This window comes from Salvelinus alpinus, chromosome 1, assembly GCF_045679555.1.
Source record: "Salvelinus alpinus chromosome 1, SLU_Salpinus.1, whole genome shotgun sequence".
NCBI classification, from domain to species: Eukaryota; Metazoa; Chordata; class Actinopteri; order Salmoniformes; family Salmonidae; genus Salvelinus; species Salvelinus alpinus.
The window spans coordinates 42348082-42367347 of NC_092086.1; the positions used below are offsets into that span (position 1 = coordinate 42348082).

General features: G+C 43.4%; 1 protein-coding gene across 5 annotated transcripts; it reads left to right on the top strand.

Moving 5' to 3' along the window:
• The first annotated feature begins 347 nt into the window (after positions 1-347).
• LOC139576532 (TLC domain-containing protein 4-B-like) lies at positions 348-16581 on the top strand. Of its 5 annotated transcripts, none has more exons than XM_071402751.1 (7): positions 348-418; positions 3362-3514; positions 7444-7533; positions 10162-10220; positions 10346-10440; positions 10614-10687; positions 10788-16581. In XM_071402751.1, exons 2-7 carry the CDS (start codon positions 3369-3371, stop codon positions 11122-11124), a joined length of 801 nt encoding a protein of 266 aa, XP_071258852.1. In that variant the 5' UTR covers positions 348-418; positions 3362-3368; the 3' UTR covers positions 11125-16581. The 5 variants fall into 5 exon arrangements, with proteins under 5 accessions (XP_071258852.1, XP_071258844.1, XP_071258859.1 ...); XM_071402743.1 differs by having other exon boundaries at positions 365-712; XM_071402758.1 differs by lacking the exon at positions 348-418 and adding an exon at positions 737-1105.
• Positions 16582-19266: the final 2685 nt, after the last annotated feature.

Consider the following 19266-nt stretch of genomic DNA (forward strand, 5'->3'; position numbering starts at 1 on the left):
CTCCTTTCAAAATACATTAGATTCATAATATCTCTGTCTGTAAAACCCTTTCAGTTTCCAATTATAAGTAAAATACGCATATGGAAATGTGCTCATATAAAAAATGTAGCCTTGATTTAATTGGCCTATGGCGAGTGTAAAAATATGACCTGACTATTTGCGGTGTTATTCAATAGCTTGTCAAGCTGCCTGCAGTTCTTCGTGTTTTAGTTGTGGACATCATACAAATGCAGGTTTCGTCATAGCAACACTGCTAACTAAGCCTTTGCATGTTATTGGTAGTGGTATCAGCTGTTCCATGTCTTTGTCATTTAAGAATATAACGCTGTAATGAATGTGGCCTTTGTTTATTGTGGGTGTGGCCAAACCGAGGGGTGTGAGCTAGAGGGTGGGTGGTATCTGCGTGTTCGCGTCACAGGTTAGTGCTAGCTGTCAATTGCATAACAAAACGTCTACAACTTTATATTTTAGGCAAAACTTGGAACGCATGGTGGCAGGGAAATTAGCAATTATCTAGCTACTGTAATAGTTATGCATGAATGCCGCTGCTTTCGTCGTATAGCCTTTTTTACGAGGACTTACACTAGAGAGCTAGCTAGTGTGCTACTGCTAGCTAGCTGACTTGCTAAGTTAGCTACCTAAGAAAGTGAAAGAAGACGGCAGCTGAACAGAAGCTATACCAACTTACTCAGACCTATGCGACTGATATCAGGTAGTTATTTATCTAGCTAGCCTTTCACTTATTATTTTGTTCACAACACAGCGATACATTGAGCTAATGCACTGCAATTGGTATGTATTAAACATCTAGCTAGTGACCGCAATACGACCAATGAATACGACCCTGGTTGTGGCAATATAGCACTGCTTTCTAGTCAGTAGCTGTGCTCTCATAATTCGTGTAGTTAGCTTGGTTAGTCTCTACTTGTGGCTAAACTGGAAAGTGTGTTACTGGCGACAATGTTGCCGAAAATCGAAGGATTGTACACGTTTGCTGTGTCACGCGCCGCAGAGAACAAGGGACTGTGCTGACAAGTTATGTATGAGCTATCTGCCTCCGCAAGAAAGAGCACTACACCAGACGGGAGAAGCTGTCCATTTACCAGTTATGTTTTAATATCCTCATTATTTTTAACTCTAGGCCAGGGCAAGTAATTGTACTCATTAGCACAAGCGTTGGGGGGGATTTTTGTCTGCATCCCAAGATTTGCGTTATTAAAGTGTAAGGAAATCTCATCACTTGTCAGTTGGCCTAGAATGCCAGTCGTAATTTTACGGTCATGTGAGCTGCATTTAGACTAAAACATATTACATTCATTGTATTTTTGCACATTCTGTCTTCTAAAAACCTCAATGGCATATGCATTGCATGAGAGAGGACGTTTTATATTCCCACTGGAACATGGGAAATTGAACCGCTATTTGTGTTGGTCGATATACCAAAGGGTCATCGTGCTGACAACAGCATATAGTGCAGGAGAACAAGGTCAAAAGTGGATGGTGGTTGTCGGATATACGCGCCTTTGCCCTCCTAGGCAGTCAGAACCAGCTTGCCAGGTGAAGAATGCTAATGAATAATTGAAGCACATGCAGCATATGATCAGCATGTTCTGGAACAATGAGGCTTCTCTCAAACACTATTATTTTATTGGTCAATGCTATCTGGATAATACTGCAAATTCCTGATTGCTTACAGAGTTAGGCCTATTCCAGGGAGAGCTGGGGTTATTGTATGGGCCACTGCAGTAGCTAAACTACGGGTTTCCTGTGATGGTGTTGATCAGCTTGTCCCAATGGCCTGTCCTCACATCCATAGATCTGGAGATTGAAAAATGATTTTGCTCAGAGCACATGGAACTGTGGTTTGTAGTAGCCTATGTTAAACAGTACATGTGTTTGTATCAGACTGAAGTGGCATTAGGCTGTACTGTACCAATGCTCCTTTGTACTGGAAACGTGTGTTGATTTTGACACTGTAGACCCTGAGTGAACATGGGGTGTTCCCTATTGACCGGCTGTCGCTCTGTGGGTCCAGTCCTATTTTCTGTTAATTTAGGCCAGGGGTACTAACGTACCCTATGAGGTCCGGAGCCTGCTGGTTTTCTGTGCTACCTGATAATTAATTGTACACACCTGGTGTAACAGGTCTAAATTAGTCCCTGACTAGAGGGGAACAATTAAAAAATGCGGTGGAACTGTCTTCGAGGTCCAGAGTTGAGTTTGAGGGATGTAAGCCTATAGGGAGAGAGAACAGTTTGTAGTCATGCCATGGTATCATGACATTAGATTTTGAGTATTAGAACCTACTGTACAAGTTTAAAGTGCCAGTTGGGGCAGAGGTTAAAGCCTATTGGGCTTAGGTCTAGTGATATTGGAGAAAGGATACTTTCTCCAGTATCAATAGAATCTCCCTGTTGGTGACTAGTCATCTAATCAGTTGCCTTACCCAATTGTAATCGGCAGCACATTGTTTGTACTTGGATAAGCAGTTAGAACCTTAGAGACTATTGTTGTTGCTTCATCCAAATAGCCATTTTCTCTGGATTTCAGATTCTTGTGGATTTAATGGTCCCAGATGCAGGTTTTTTGGAATGTTAGTATTGTAGTTCCTTGAGTACTCCGAGGGCTGAGGTGAGGACACATGACCAGTCATGGACTTCAGTCAAAGAGCCAGTAGCTCTGAGGACCTTTTTGAGTTTACTGAAAATCCAATTCTTCATGAAACGTAATCCCTCTTCTGGGAAATGAGGTCAAGGGAATGAGTGGCTGTTTCTTAGTACAGTGTAAACAGGGAGCATGGACCCCAAGCTTTGTTGATACTATGTAATAGTGCTGCAGTTGATCCATGCCTGTCCTCAGGCTACTCAACTATAGTCTCCAACGCTGGACACTGCAGGGCGATGACCCCTACATACAGATGCACATACACTGCTAGTTTCTAGACTTAGTCAGCCTTTCTACTTGTGTTTTTGCATCTCTCATCACAAATGTTCTTCCTCCTCTCAATAGCGTGCGTTCACCAACAGGAACCTCTAGCTCCATCTTTACAATTCTCTTTTCTTTCAATTCTTAGCCACAATTGCACATTTAATCCCCGCGCAAAATATTTGTCCAATAATGAATTATTTATTTTCTCTCGTTTCTGCTCTTTTACCACCATCTCCTTTTCAATGGCTCTCTCCCTTGCCCTCCTGTCCCTCCTTTGCCCCCCTGTTTTCCTCCCTTCCATCCTCCACTTCTTCTCTTATTCCTTCCGGCCCCCCTCTACATTCCCCCCTGCCAGTTTAGGGGTATTGTGTCTTCTGTACAGTAACAGTACATGCCTCTCACCTCGTCTCTCTCCTGGTGTGGTATACTGTAGGTGAGTGATGGAGACGAGAGAGTTGACCGTGGTGGCTGGCAGCTTCGTGGGGTTTCAGCTGCTCTTCTCCGTGGCCAGCCCGCTGTTCTCCTCAACCTTCACCCCTGGCTACGGCCGCCTGCCCTCCAACAAGCTCACTGAGTGGAACTCCAGGTACAATACCCTTCCAACAAGCCTCTTAACAGGTTTCACATTATAGACTAGTACTGTACTGACTCTGCTGTAACACACCTCTATCAGACATTAACCAAGGCACACTGATCTGAGGTCAGAAATGATAACTAGTCGAAAGGTAGGCTACCAAGTTAATGATTATGTAGATATTTATTCTCTACGTTGCTCTTGGACTGGCTTTGCATTCAAAAGTTTTATTGTGCTGATACTTCAGCTCTAATCAGACAAATCTTAATTATCTATTTACAATATCGTCATTTAGGTTGTCATGGGTCATCTTATCAACTTTCCATAGTACACGTCAGGGGCTGGGCTTTGAGTTCAAAGACCAGAAATGTGTAATTAGTTTGGGGTTAAGTTCAAAATGTGCCAATTGGTGTTTGGAATGAGTTACTCCATGTACTGAATGGTATCTCTTCTCTGGTATCAGTTTGTCTTGAGCTGGTGGGCTGTACTCACTATTACCACTGTTCCCTCCAAAAAACGTTGGCACTGAGCAAATTTCAGGTCTGCTGAGTGGTAACTTGAACATTGTGAAAATTCTGTGCAACCTCCAGCGCGTTTCTGTGAACACTGAGGCTGTACCCACTTTAAGTAAAAGTTTTAACAATGGCCAAGTAGTCTACTGTGGCTATTTGATTGTAATGTAGAGCTACCAGAGTGGCCACCATCAAAAACAATGGAGAAAATGCATCCCATAACATTTTAACATGGAAATGGCTGTTCTATCATTCAACCTACATTAGCAGCCAATGTGTGGTGTTCAATGTAGGCCCACATTCCATGATACTTTTGAAAAAAAACTTGCAGGGCTTGACATTAACCTGTTTATCCACTTGTCCTTTGGACAAGGAGATTACTGAAAATGTTGTGGTGTTTGATGCAAGAAACCATTTTACAAAATAAAATGCTTTTCCATATCATCATGACAGAAAATCTGACAAATTATGCTACTCTCTGTCTATTGGCTAATTAACTTATTCAAGCCTGTCTCAAAATACAACACTGTCCCTTTTAAGACAAAAAAGCTCTTTACCTGACTCGCTTTTCAAAGATGTCTAGAAATGTACACGTTTTGTGCTCTTGTAGGAAGCAATCACTCCCCCATTACTGACTACAAATTCTCTATAACTGGGCTAATAACTAATTAACTAGCAAAGGATATGAACAAAATGTGCACACGTGGCTAGATGCTGCTCTCGCTTTGATCTCAAAACAAGCGCATCTACTCACGAACGCTCATGCTGTAAACACAGTCCAGTTCAAAGTAAATACATGGCAATGGTCTATTTGCATATAGGCCTACTGCAGCTCTGATTGTTTATGCCGCGCCGGTATTTGTAGAGTACGGGCTGAGTAATGCGTGTCAATGTAATAAAATCCTACTCCGATGTGTTCTGCCTACAACTAAATCTCTTACGTAGTTTGTTTTGTTTCGGTATGTTGCATTGACAGTGGCTAATGTTGATTTGATTACAATTGCACAGTAAAGGGAAACTTTGATCATGTTAACAGGGAAAACTAGAACAGTGGTCACCAACATTTTCTGAGTTAAGATCACATTCTGAGTCAAAATGCAAGCCGAGATCTACTGCTCAGGTTTTTTTTTAAACATTACAAAAAAAACATCCGGCCCATGCAACATTGACCAATTAAAAACAGTACTGTAGCACTGAGGTTTGTGCAGTAACCTATAGGCACAATACATTATCACCTCATATTGGCTTTGCTTGAATTGCCCATGCGTTGTTTGGGCCATTTAAAAAATATATATATTAAAAAATTTGAGGAAGGCTATATGATCACACCGGTAATAGATCCATTGTTGCATTACTTGTGAGGCACAGCTGAGTGAGCATACATTTAAATCATTTGTCTTTTATTTTTATTTTACTGGGCTGATGGTGCACGCATCTAATGGTCAGTCTCAGCGGAGGGAGAGAACAGCAGACTGAGGGTCCACCTCTCAACATCCCTCCGCTCTCCCTTTCCTCCACTGACACTGACCAAAAAGGGACACCGTCTTTCAGCTGATGGCAACTCCGGTCGCACCGTTATTTCTGCCTCATGCACAAATTCATGTTGTTACTCCTATGAACAGAGAAAGTGAAATATTAAAAAGACCCAAGCTGCTAATAATAACAACAATGCAAGCCTATAGATACACTTTCCTACTCATTCATTACTGCTGCAGTGCTTGTTGTAGCGCTGGGTGGAAATGGGAAGAACACACGTTTTATGGCTTATAAAAGTGTTAAATACGAAGTGTTGACAGTGCTGAGTAAGAACTTTAGCGTGATCTCACTCATAAAACAGCAGCTCTTTGACGTATTTGTTGACAGTCTTTCTAGTCATGGTTTTAAACATTTTGAAATCTCACAGTATCAATTTTGCTGTGGCTTTCTTTTATGCCTGCTACATTACTGTCAACACAGTAATCTGAGCCATCCGATTGGCCAGCGGTAGGCCTATAGTGCACTTGATTTGATCTCCGGCCCCGCCGGGAAGGCAGTTTGTACTTTCAGACACATGAAATGGTTCAAAATGGCAACAGTTCACCTACTTGGCACACAGGCAGCTGAATCGGGTGCACCTACCACCAACAGCCCGAGACAAATAAAATAGGAACACAAGGCTTTATCGTTGTTTTTGTTTTTTACAGAAAGGTTTGTTGATCGACTAGGAATGCCTTGGAGATCGACCAGTGGATCGCAATTCACCTGTTGGTAACCACTGCTCTAGAAAGTTGAAAGAAGTTCAATCTCGTGCCTCCCCCTGTGGGCTGATATTTCTTCTGCGCGGCAGTCCTGGGGGGAGCTGCGCGGCAGTCCTGGGGGGAGCTGCGCGGCAGTCCTGGGGGGAGCTGCGCGGCAGTCCTGGGGGGAGCTGCGCGGCAGTCCTGGGGGGAGCTGCGCGGCAGTCCTGGGGGGAGCTGCGCGGCAGTCCTGGGGGGAGCTGCGCGGCAGTCCTGGGGGGAGCTGCGCGGCAGTCCTGGGGGGAGCTGCGCGGCAGTCCTGGGGGGAGCTGCGCGGCAGTCCTGGGGGGAGCTGCGCGGCAGTCCTGGGGGGAGCTGCGCGGCAGTCCTGGGGGGAGCTGCGCGGCAGTCCTGGGCCTCTGTTCATACAGGGGTCATGCACACTGAACACTGCTACAGGATGTGTGTAGTGTACCATGGCATAACAAGCCAAAGGTGACGCACTGATCATGGTTGAAGTTTGATTCAAAGTTACCCTTCATTGCATAACAGCTCCCAGTGTGTCAGTGTGTTATTATTTATTCAAGCTTTGCTTGTAAAGAGACGCAGAGAATATCTACAGAAAGATGCACAGCATAGATGTAAGCCTGAGGCGTAGGCTAAGGAACGTGTCACTAGCTAGATGGAGGGGCTAGAGGGAAAGCAAATGCACTTGCCCCTTCTGCTTCATAAAAGACTGTCTCAAATTCCACTCTCCTCCTTGGTCATGGCAGTTATACGCTCTCAGATAGTCATGTTATAATGGTGACACTAAAAATAACAATGTCCATTGTACAGTGGCTGGTCTATGGAGCCAGCATTGCTAGGCCTGTGGTGCTGCTGGTGTGCCCGGGGTCTGGGGACTGTGTGTGCGGATGAGGGGAGATAAGAGGCGTGGTAGCACTGGAGTTCTCTTCACTAGCCCAGATAAAGAGTCCCAGAGGTCAACGAAACCTGAGTAGTTTTACACACACACGATTCTCCTTCAAATTAGTTCCATTGCCAAGGTTCCACACGGTCCAAATGAGATTTCTTCATCGTGTTCTCAGTGCTATAAAGGATGTTATTGTTATGTTACTTGAACTGTTTATTAGTTTTACTGCTGCCGTGGTGCTAGTCTTGCATCATTCTCTGCCATGGCGCTAACTGTCCCTGTTTCTGTGTGCTTGCCCAGATTGGTGTCCACTGTCCATGCTCTGATCGTGGGCCTCTTCTGTCTCTACATCCTGTGGTTTGATGATGCTGTCAACACAGACCCCGTCTGGTAAGATGAACTGCATTACTGTGTGCTGTCTGTCATTCTAGCAGCCATGGCTACTAGCCTACCCCAAGAGGGAAGGATGACGCTGCCATTCCCCACTGTCTCCAGAGAGGTGTAGATTCAGTGGATTTGTTCTTTCATTGTCTTTTCTATGTTCTCTCTCCTACTGCTGACTGTGTGATTACATCATTGTATCCTGAAAGAGAGGAATGGTAATTTCCCCCTCTCCCTTCTGTTTCTGTCTTCTACTCTCTCTCCTCTTTCTCTTCTACTCTCGTGTTTCTCTCCTTCTGTTTCTCTTCCTCTCTTGTTCTGATCAGACAGGCCAGAGTCCTGCCAACAAGGCTCCTTTTCATAGCAAACAGCAGCCCAGTCTTCAGCCCCCCCTCTTCCTCCTCCCTCCCCTTCTGGTGACCCTCTCCCCTGACCCCCCCCCCACCACCACCACCACCCTGCATCTCTGGCTGTCTGATCAATACAGCACTTCCCTCGCTCTCATTGTCTGTCTGTCGCTGATGTAGCGGAGAAAAGGGGTTGTGAAGGGCCAATGGGGAGGAGTCCTGCCACCCCCTTCATCTGCTCTGTGTCCAAATGTCTCACATTTAGACTACTCTCTTTTTCCTTCTTTCTTTGTTGTTCCTCTACTCTCATAGGGTTTGTTTAATAGGGGTGTAATTGTTGTACCCTCCCAGCCCAAGCCATGTTGTCTTGTTTTTTTCCTTTGTTTTGGTCTTTGTCTGTGTAGTATTGGCACTGTCCTTTTGTCACTTATGTATTTGCTTTCCTGCCCATCTCTTTTAGTTTCTTACTTTTCCTCTATTTAGACTGGTAGCCATGTTATTTTGCTAGAGCAGTAGTTAGTTCCTCTTATTGCAACACTGAATGGCGTAAGCATTAAATCCTCAGACAATCTGATTGCATTACAGCATCAGTTAGACATGCCACAGACTGGCATTGTGCTGGGCTTCACAGAACTAACCGCCCACAAAACCTGCATTGTGACAGATTCAGCTTCTCGCAACGTCTCTATGGGTTCTGCCTGGGTTTTGTCATTGTAATCCAATCAATCCAAAGCGTTTTCCAAATCCGCCTACCTCACATCGCCTGATTGGTTTATCTGAGCTTTAAAAGTGCGACGTAACCAGTGTGAGCAGAATAGACTCAATTGGTTTAAAACAATAGTGCTCAGTTGGTTGATCAGAGTTCAGTGATGTAACTCAAATTGGTCAAATACACACAAGGTCCAACTGAACTGTGACTTCTGCTTTTTAACCCAACACCTCCAAAAGACTCATACATACACATAAATATAGAGGTTTTGGAGAGGTGCAGGGGACTACCACACTGGGCGCCCGGGGAGCTGTTGCTGGGGGGGGTTAAGTGCCTCACTCACGGACACAACGGCAGGCAATGGAATCTAGGATTTGATACCAGCAACCCTCCGGTTGCCAGCTCACTTCCCGACAGATTTTTCCCGGCAGACCCGGGATTCAAACTGGCAACCGTCCGGTTGCTGGCTCGCCTCTAACCGCTAGGCTACCTGCTGCCCTGCCGTACCTGGATCAGTGATGGGATCTGAGAACCTTTGGATCGATCTCATCCTGACCCCTCCAGTTGATCTATCTGAAGTTCATCTCTTAGCTTTAACAGATTCACAAATTTATCTACGAATGGCTTTGATTCTCTATATGGGTTAATAGATTATTAGGCTTATGGGTGGGCTCCAGGATGTACAGTAAACATGAGGAAGTGAAGAAACGATTGGCTGCATATGACATTGATCGTGGCTACATGAGTGGGGTTCAGAGAGGATGTTGCACTCAGACATACCCTGAACGGGTACGTTGGGGTGAAGGTCGGTAGATCCAGAGAGCACGTCGTGGTGTGCTGTCACAGAGAGCCATGACCCCGCACTCAGCAACAGGATACCTGTGATGGAGAGAGGCCAAAATCAGATCCAGTGTCACTTTACTGAGACGGACACACATTATTATGACCACAGTCACTTAGCAGATGCTCTTGTCAAGAGCCTCTTGCACTACAGTCCACTCACAGGCCTAGGCAGTAAATGTGGCCCATGTGATACAGTGATCTGATAACCATGGCGTTGCCAAAACCTTGTCCGAGCAACTGAGTCGTACAATCCACTCCTACAGTCGAGAACAGTGCTACTCATTCTTACAGTATGTACTATATGCAGGCTACTGCTCACATGTACACACATCCTGACACGTATTTGTCCATGAGCACACAATCACATAAGGATACAGCAGGCAAACAGAAACACAACGCATTTGTCAACACAGTGCTGTTTAAACTGGACCTTCCCTGGACACGGGTATCTCAGTAGTAGCAAGACTATGACTCATGACATGGCCATGAGAAGAATGTGCCTATTTGAATGCTAGAAAAAAGATTGTAGTTAAAGTTTCATTTTTTTAAATTAGCTCTCATTGGAGACCCCTGCAGTAGACTTCACTAATATAGTATGTAGAATGTTTTGTGGACTTCACTAGATTTCTGTGAAATCGTAAGTAGCTTTAGTTTCTGTTTTACAGTAGTTTTAGCATTAATCTGTAATGTGGCAACTGTTATTCTGAAAGAACACTTTGTTTTGTTTTTGTTGTACAGGGGGGAGCCTGGACTAGTGAAACTTAATGTGGCCATAACATGTGGTTATTTGCTCTATGGTGAGTGTCTCTCTCTCTCCTCATGTTTATCCTCTTGTATAACAATACGCCATCCACATTTCTCTGTGGACAGTAGATGAAAATAATAAACTGTGTGCTAACTACCCACTTGTTGTTCTGTGTAGACCTTGTGCTTCTGGCCACTAACTGGAGCACAATGGGGGACAGCTTTTTTGTCTGTCACCACTTGGCGGCGCTCTATGCATATGGATATGTCTTGGTGAGTCTGGGGGAAAACCATGAGCACAATGGCTAATTTTAGATGGTTATTTGGTGGTTTTGGTATTGAAATACTCAGGTCTTCTTTCTAAAGATGTGTTGCACATTTAGTCTGTTTTTAGTTTATTTTTGCCCATGTCTATTTGTGGTAATACGTCTTTACACTCTCTGCAGTCTCGTGGCGTGCTTCCCTATTTCGCCAACTTCCGTCTCATTTCAGAGTTATCCACACCTTTTGTGAACCAAAGGTAAGCTAGCTCCACTTTTACTATATATTAATGAATACTCCTGTTTATCAGCCCCTACCTCTGTCAGTGTTGACATTATTCCGTTCTCCTCCACGTATAGATGGTTCTACGAGGTGCTGAAGTACCCTCGCTCGGACCGCTTGGTTGTGGCCAACGGCATGGCCATGGCAGTGGTCTTCTTCATGGTGCGCATCTTCGTCATGCCACCCTACTGGGCCCGGGTGTTTGCCACCTTCGGAACGGAGGCCTTCGAGCGCTTGGGCATCGGTGCTCAGGTGGCCTGGATCACATCCTGTATCGCCCTGGACATCCTCAACATCATCTGGATGTACAAGATCGCCCGCGGCTGCTACAAGGTCATGATGGGCGCCAGTGGCAGGAAGGCCAAAGAGGTATCCCCGCTCAAGCAGAACCATGTGAATAACCACACAGACTAAGAGATACTGGCCGGAGGGGGGGAGATAGACAGACTGTGGAAGGGAGACAGGAAGGACTTCAAGGGCTCTTATAGCCCCTGCTAGCTCCAGCCTTGCTATTATCTCCGTACCTGGAAATCATGCAGCCGAATGGGGTCAGGTCCTCATCCGATTCAGCCTCGCAGAATGAGACTGGTCCCACACTAGCTTCTGTACCTCAGTGTTTCACCAATGGTATGGTACCCTGGCTGGGTTTGGTTGGAGATGACAGAGTAGCTGTTAAGGACACTCATTCTTGTTCACTTTCAACTTCAACCCAAGCTCAGTCATCTGAAGTACCTGTGATGGACAGGTAGAAAGCAATAAAAGAAGAAACCGTGCTCTGTCAAACTCCCTCGGCCATCATCCTTTACCCTTTTCAGTTCCCTGACCCGTCCAACCAGAGGAGAGCCTCCTTCTTTGCCCTCAGAATAAGGACCTCTTAGTGTGCTAGTTTGACAGACCGAGACACCACAATGCCTCTTACTGCATTTGCTGATGGCCTCCTTTTTATGAACACCACCTACATCTCCAGCAGACTGGTCCCCCGCTCACAGCAACAGTTCAGATTGAATCACCACTGGATTTCCCATCCACAGCCTGGATGCACATCCAGGGGAAATGGAGACAGGGATGTGGGGATTGGATCCTACCGCTGCCGCCAACTCTCCGGAATCATTGTTTTTCATTGGATGCTTTTGCCTCATCTCGTCCAGGGTCTGCCTGTGCTGTGTTTGGGTCTCAGTTATCCCATTTGTTCCTCCTGTTACTCAACATCAAAACCAGGAATTGACATCAATGCGTCTTAACTTCACTACACTATCATAACCCTCTGTCACAGCGGAGCGGTTAAATCCATCCAGTTTGATGCTTCTGTTCTACCTCTCCCCTGCCTTTATAAAGACTTGTCAGTCATATGAGAATAATCACAGAGTTGTTTTCTCCTTCTGTCAACATGTTTTAGCCTTTGAAAAGATCTCATCCATTATCTCTAGTTCAGTTGACTGGAAAGGATGTTTTCTCTCAGTTTCTCTGGAGATTCTCCCAGCCACTGCAGTGTAACACTACTGTTAAACACAACACTTGTTCTAGTGTCTATCTAAGGTACCTCTGGGGATTTTAACTTCCATTTTTCTCTATTTTCTGTGTTATTGTGAGAACTGAATTTGGAACAATAGCGGGTCCCTTTTGGGGGGAAGCATTCTCCTGTCTTAGGTGCTGTTCCGCCTACAGAGTGGCAGCCATAGGAATGCTGGAAATGTGATGTTCAAAATTGTTTCTTTAGATATTCATGTAAGATCAATTATTGAATTACCTATCTGACAAGAACAGGCATACGCTGGCAATGTTGTACTATATGTGTAGCCATGTAAAGTCCTACTGTATTACTCAGTTGGAAATCTTCCTTTCAAATCAAGTTGATTTGATTAAAATCACTGAGAGCTTGTTAAGAAAACGTTCGATTATGATGATTTATACTCTAGTTTGGATCACTAAACAGGATAAATATGAATTGCATTAATCTATGGGTTCCTCTGCACTTCATTTTAATCAGTGCATTTTATGTTTTTCACCCAGCTGTATTGAGTGCATGTTAAGTGTTTTTGTTTTCTGTCCTCCTCCTGTCCCTAAAGCGTTGACGTCGTTTGGGACGGGGGGTCTGAAATGTTTGACTGTTCACTGTGGAATGAAAGCACACTCCCCATGATAGAGCAATAACCTTTTGAGCCCCTCCATGTACCATCGAGGAGGGTTGTTTTGTCATGCCTTTACGCAACAGGAAATCTAATGCGGTCCGGTAGATATTAGCATGACATTTTAATGTAAAACTGCTGTTTGTTTTCCTTTTTTCTCACTATTGTAGTCTCTTCTCTCTATGGATACTGTTATGTATATATTTTTGTACCCTGCACAATAATGAATCCAGACAAGTATTCTCCAAAGTTGACCCCTCTGTAGGGCCTGCTTGGTTTTCTTCTGAATACGGGAGCGGGCCTCGATATAAATGTTGTGGTGGTTCTAGTGACATTAGGAGGAGTGGGAAGTGGCTTAGAGGCTGCTGGTTATGACCAGAATGAAGATGAGATTGGAAATGTAATTATTGTCATGTAGTTATTCAGCTACATCAGCTCGGTTGAGAAGCTAGTGCGATTCAGCTCACTCTTCTCACCCAGTCCTCCAATACTTCAAGCTGTGAATAGAGCAACATGTTTGTATCATTCATCAGTCAAGAAAACAATATTTTCAACTGAGTACATGTGTAGCCTGATGATGAGATTTCTGGTTCACCAGTAGGCTGTGGTGCGCATTTAAGTCTGCTTCGGATGCCTGTGAGAGAGGTTGTACTTCTGCACAATGTCCGTACAAACTATTCATTGGATGTGTAGTGTTTGTCACTGACTTCAGTGTGTCTGTGGTGTGTTGAATTGCAATGTAGACCTCTGGGTGATTTTTAAAATAGTTAAGTTTTTGGAAATGAGGAAGTGACACGGCGGTTTCTGTAACATCATGCCCGAGTGCACTTGTATCTGCAAGAAATAACCGTGTGACCTTTTATCCCTTTGAAAGGCTAACATTGTGTATTAAGAGAAGGTACAGATGGTCTCAGGCCCTGGTGAGAAACGAGGACATGTTGTAGCTCCTGGAAGAACTGGTAGAACTGTTGCATGCATTTCATCTCTTTTGTAAGGTTGAACTTAGCAGTGTCACAAGACTTTTAGCCATTTGATACTAAATGTCATGGATTAGCCAGAAAATAACCTTTGACTGAATCAATGAATTCTTGCCCCAGCTTTTTGTGGCCTCTCTCGGATAGTCCTGCTTCACCTGTGGAGCATATCTGTAGACCGCAGCAGTCGCATCCTTTAAGTCACAAGGAGGTGCGGAGATCGAACAAATGAAGTCAAGAAAATAACTAATATTCATGATGGTGATGAAACAAGTGAACATGAACTAATGAGGAAAAAAAGCATAGATCAAATGTTGCCAGTGGGTTTTTGGTTGTTTTTTACATTTATTTTAATGCAATGACATTTATTGTTTCATTATTATTTTCTGAATATTTTAATGTGAAAATAACAATACACGGGCCTTAGGGTCCCTGTCTCAACACCATGTGATTTAGATTGTCTACAATGACCACTACTAATGATGTCATTGTAGCACTGAAAGTTGAGACTTACTTGAAAGTTTTGCTCTTCAATAAATTTGGAGACAGAAAAAAGATTTGTCTCAATCATTGCTTTTTGGCTTCAGAGTATCAATTCAAACACCACTGACTTTCATGTATTTTGTTTACACTGGTGCACACAAACTGTGATAATTTTATGAAAATACTGCATGTTGGATGCATTGTAGTCAGAATGCGTACAGCAGTGTTGGATGGTTCTAAGCCTTCTAAGGTTTGTCTGGCGCAGTCCAGTCTAGCTAGTCCATCACATTTTAATTGTCACATGCTTCATAAACAACATGTGTAGACTAACAGTGAAACGCTTACTTATGGCCCCTTCCCAACGATGCAGAATAAAAGTAACACAAGAAATAAATACACAATGACCAATGATAGTTTGGCTGTATACAGGGGGTAGCAGTACAGTCGATGTGCAGGGGTGCGAGGAAATTTAAGTAGATATGTACATATAGGTAGGGCTCCTGAGTGGCGCAGCGGTCTAAGGCACTGCATCTCAGTACTAGAGGCGTCACTACAGACACCCTGGTTTGAATCCAGGCTGTATCACAACCGGCCATGATTGGGAGTCCCATAGGGCGGTGCACAATTGGCCCAGCATCGTACGGGTTTGGCTGTCGTAAATAAGAATTTGTTCTTAACTGACTTGCCTAGTTAAATAAATGTTACATTAAAAAAAGGGATAGTGACTAGGCAACAGGATAGATAACAGTTACATGTGTGAGAGGGTGCCAGCCACCGCTCCTCTTCTGCCCATTCTACAGGAGTTAGAGAGAAAGAAGCATCTGAACCACTGTTTGGCTCTGATTGAATCCAGCTCTACCGTGTGCGCCGGTCAAGGGGCTGGGTCACAGACTGGGCCTGAAGAGCGTTACCAAACATGGTCACATGAGAGTCAATGAAAATCTCTTCTGCTACACACTCAAACACACACACACACTATGTCACCTACACTAGTACACAACATAAATGCACAGATGTCAGTGCTTGTAATGTTTTTGTAGTCTGGCTGAATCTGCAAATCTGTTGGTGCTCCTTGGATCACAAATCTGTCTGTTTACTATAAGTGGATAGTGTATTTGAAAACACGGATTCAAGTATTAGTGGAATCTCCTTTTCCATTTTTACATAGCATCTTTACAGCTTTCAGCAGTTCCATTCAGCAATCAAGCTCCCCATGTCTTTAACCAGCACCATTGAGCAGCATAGTGTTACATTAAAGTAACAAATGCAGTATTGGGATGTTTGAGGAGGTATTTGTGCAGTAAGCTTTCCCAGACTTAAAAAACTACTCTGAAATCAACATTCCAGACTTCTGAGAGGCTATAAAGATAACAGATTTTTTACAAGGTACTTGAAACCCTTGACAATTCAGTGGGGATTTAACATGACTTTTAACCAGTTTATCAAATAGCACTTTGCTATCAGCTACTATACACAAACACTTTATAAATGCACACAGACACTTGGGTATTAATTCACCAGAAAATGTATTAGTCAAGCCCAGATTTTGTTTCAACTTTCAGTCCTACTGTACATAGACAGCCCAAATTATGATGCTAAGAACCCAGCCTCCTGAATTCTTCTCAGCCTAGGTTGAGGAGGCCTTCTACCATAAATAGCCAGACAGAGTTGATGAGGGTGTGGAGAGGGGGGAGCTGGAACTTTGGAAATGCCCCTCTAGCATCGAGAACAGCAGTTTTCTGTCTCTCGCTGCTTCTCCATGTTTCTCAACAGTTCCAGCTACACACGTGCACATTATTTCTTTGCTTTGTCAAATATTATGACTTGCACAATTTGTTTGCCTCTTGGATCTCGTAGCTCTCCCAAAGCCTCAGTCTTCTCATCTCCCTTTGCCTGAGCTCTGTTTGTATCCTAGGTGTCCTTCCTACCAAGGTGTACCCTCTCTAATGCCTATTTTCTTGTGTTTCTAATTCAATTTGAATTTAAAGTTGTAAAGTTATCCAAACCTTGTCATGTCCTCAAGACTCCATGCAACACAGTATTGCCAGTATGTTAGCGTTCAAATAAACAGACCATCATAAGAGGTTTCCAATCTGGAGGTGTGGTATGTTCCCTATGCTTCCTCTCACTGTAAATGACCCACAACAGACCCACTGCACAGCGAACATGTAACAGTAGTTCGTTATCAGTTTGAGGGATTCCACTTTCACATCACATTACATCTGGGCTGCTCCAGCCAGTTATGGCCCTTCCTTCTCCCATCATGCCCTAATAAAGTGTCCAAATTCCTGCTGTGTGCCTCTTCTCTCCTTGAGATGTTTATAAGACCCTTGCTTGGTCCCACACTCAGCTACTCTCTCTCTCTCTCTCTGTGCTTGTGCGCTTCTGTATTTAACTGACAGTCTGTTTATGGCCATGTTACATAAGGCTCCACTATAATTTTAGTTTGTCATCACAGTCGCAGCCTCATACCTAAAGTAAGACTTTAAGATGAGCTTTAAAGGGGCAATCAGCAGTTATTACATCCATTTTTAGACATAAATTAATGTTTCCATTGATTCTTGAAGAATGTAACTTAAATGCTTCATGAGCTTAGTTTTAATGTCTTACCCCCATCAGAACCTAAAATATAAGCCTGTTTCACTCCAATGTTTGTAAACACATTCAATGTAAACAAACACTGTATAGCCTCAAAACATGGTTAAAACTATAATGTTGATATCATGGATGGTCAGTCCTTGCATCCATTGGTCTGTCTATGAATTTGAGAGTGATTACATTTCTCCAGCCCCATCCCTCAGCCTTTTACCAAAACAGTAGTTATTGTTTTAACTGCTGATTGGCCCTTTATGGTTTATAAGTCCTATCTTCACAAACCAGCTCTATCTAAGCTTTGCTTAGTGTACCTTTTTCTGGTCATTGTTTGTTAAAGTGTGCACTCTCAGATTCACAGTGTTCCTCAAACTCTTCATGACTATGTCCTGATATTAAACGTCAACTATTGGGTTATAACATAGTTGTTAACATTGTTAATGGTGCTCAGTAGTTAGATCAGTAGCTCAGTAAGAGTCTAAGCTTCATAACCTCTTGGTTTATACACTATAGACTATTGTGTGTAAAGATGTCTGCCAAACTCAAACTTCTACTACCACTACAGCTAGCCTATCAGGCTGAAACTCATTTATTGTCAAACATGTGTGACCTTTTCCACACAAGTGCAATTGCAATCGTCTGAGCTGAGGCATTATGACTCTTTCTCAACCCAAATAATTTACTTTTATAATGTTGGCAGGTCTGTGATCTTCTAGAAACCATTATAAAACAGGTATTTCTCCACTGGTGTACTGTTGGAAATAGTTAATTTGTCTTTGTCGCAGGCAGAGAAATTCCACCTGACTTCCACTCTTCTTCATTTGAGAAGCCCTGCAAAAAAACACATTGGTGTCCCAACGATATGCTCCAACGTGTAATTACACTGTAACTGGAATTAGTCATTAATTGTCCATCATTGTCTAGGAACCTCCATATTAAAAACCACTTGGAATCATGTGAGCTTTGCAGACAGTTTCACTGTTGCTCTACCATACTACTCTTGGCATGTTATCATCAACTTGATTGATTTACAGTAATCCTGCCTGTATTGTTACTGGGTCAGGGTGTTAAAACTCAACTATTCCAGCACTCCCACAGCCCTCCACCATAACCCTTTTCCCCGTCCTCCATCCCCTCATAGTGCTCTTTCCAGAACCTTCTCTTCATGCCCTGTCTGGTAACGCATTACCACCATATGTGTGCGAGAGTGAAAGTGGGACAGGACAAACAGCAGTAGGGTGAATCAGCACTGCTCCCCAGAGAGCAGCATGATGCCTGTTCCCCTTTGACACTCCACAGCCCGCTGGCTTTGCATTCCATTCCCTTGTCATCTGCCTGTGGACGAGCAGAGCAGTGGAGTGAAACACTGGGGTATAAGAGGAAAACCAGCTCATTGTTCCAAGTGACGTCAGGCCCCCAAGCCATATAGGTCAGAGCAAACTCTATGGAACACACTATACTATATGTGTGGGTATAGGGGGTGTATGGGGGTGTTGTATAGGTATGACAAGATGGTAGAAAAACACTTGCCAACAAGGGTGTTTAGCACTTTTCTTGGCTTCTTTTCAAAGAGATATCAATGTATTTTTTTTAAAGTAGATTGTAGTATTTAGTTCCAAGTTTGTTATGGAAAAACCAATACAGGAATTGTAAAGCATCAGGGTTGAAAATGGTAAAGGAAGAATACATATTAAATGTGAATCACTACGTAAATACATTTGGGATACATTTAATGTATTATTATCAGGATGAATCATATTGCTATTCATACTGAAATCATTTTACATAAGAAAGTGATCAATTAAATATGATCAAGTGAGAAAGTATCCATTTAGCCTTTTCAATATCTGCTTTCTTAACCATCCTTGACTATGACCGTAATTAGGGTTACACTGGTCTTGAACCTCTTTGCCAAACAATATAAACCAAGCTTCTTCAGGTTTATGATGGAGGGTGAATACTTTCAGGCCTGACAAATAATTATGTCATATAGGATCTACATCCACAGTAATGAAACACCTTGCAGCATGTATAAATATTACTTTATAATACTTTGTATAAATATAAAGTTAAATGTGCCTTGACCTGTGATTGTGAGGTAGACCCTCAACTATTTAATAATAGCTATAGGTCTATGAATTTGTGATGTGCTTGATATTTATTTCATTTGGTAATGAATGTGAAATTGGATGCAGTAAAATTAGGCAATTGAAAAGGATCATCCATCCAACATCCAATTCCCCTTAAGGTGGAAAAAGTGACACTGAGTGAGTCTAATGCCATACTGGTGACATCACCCAGAGGAAGAGGCAGCGTCGGGATTGGATGGTGGCCCTAGCCAATCGCGCCGTACTCCAGAAATCCACAGATGGGAAGAGTTT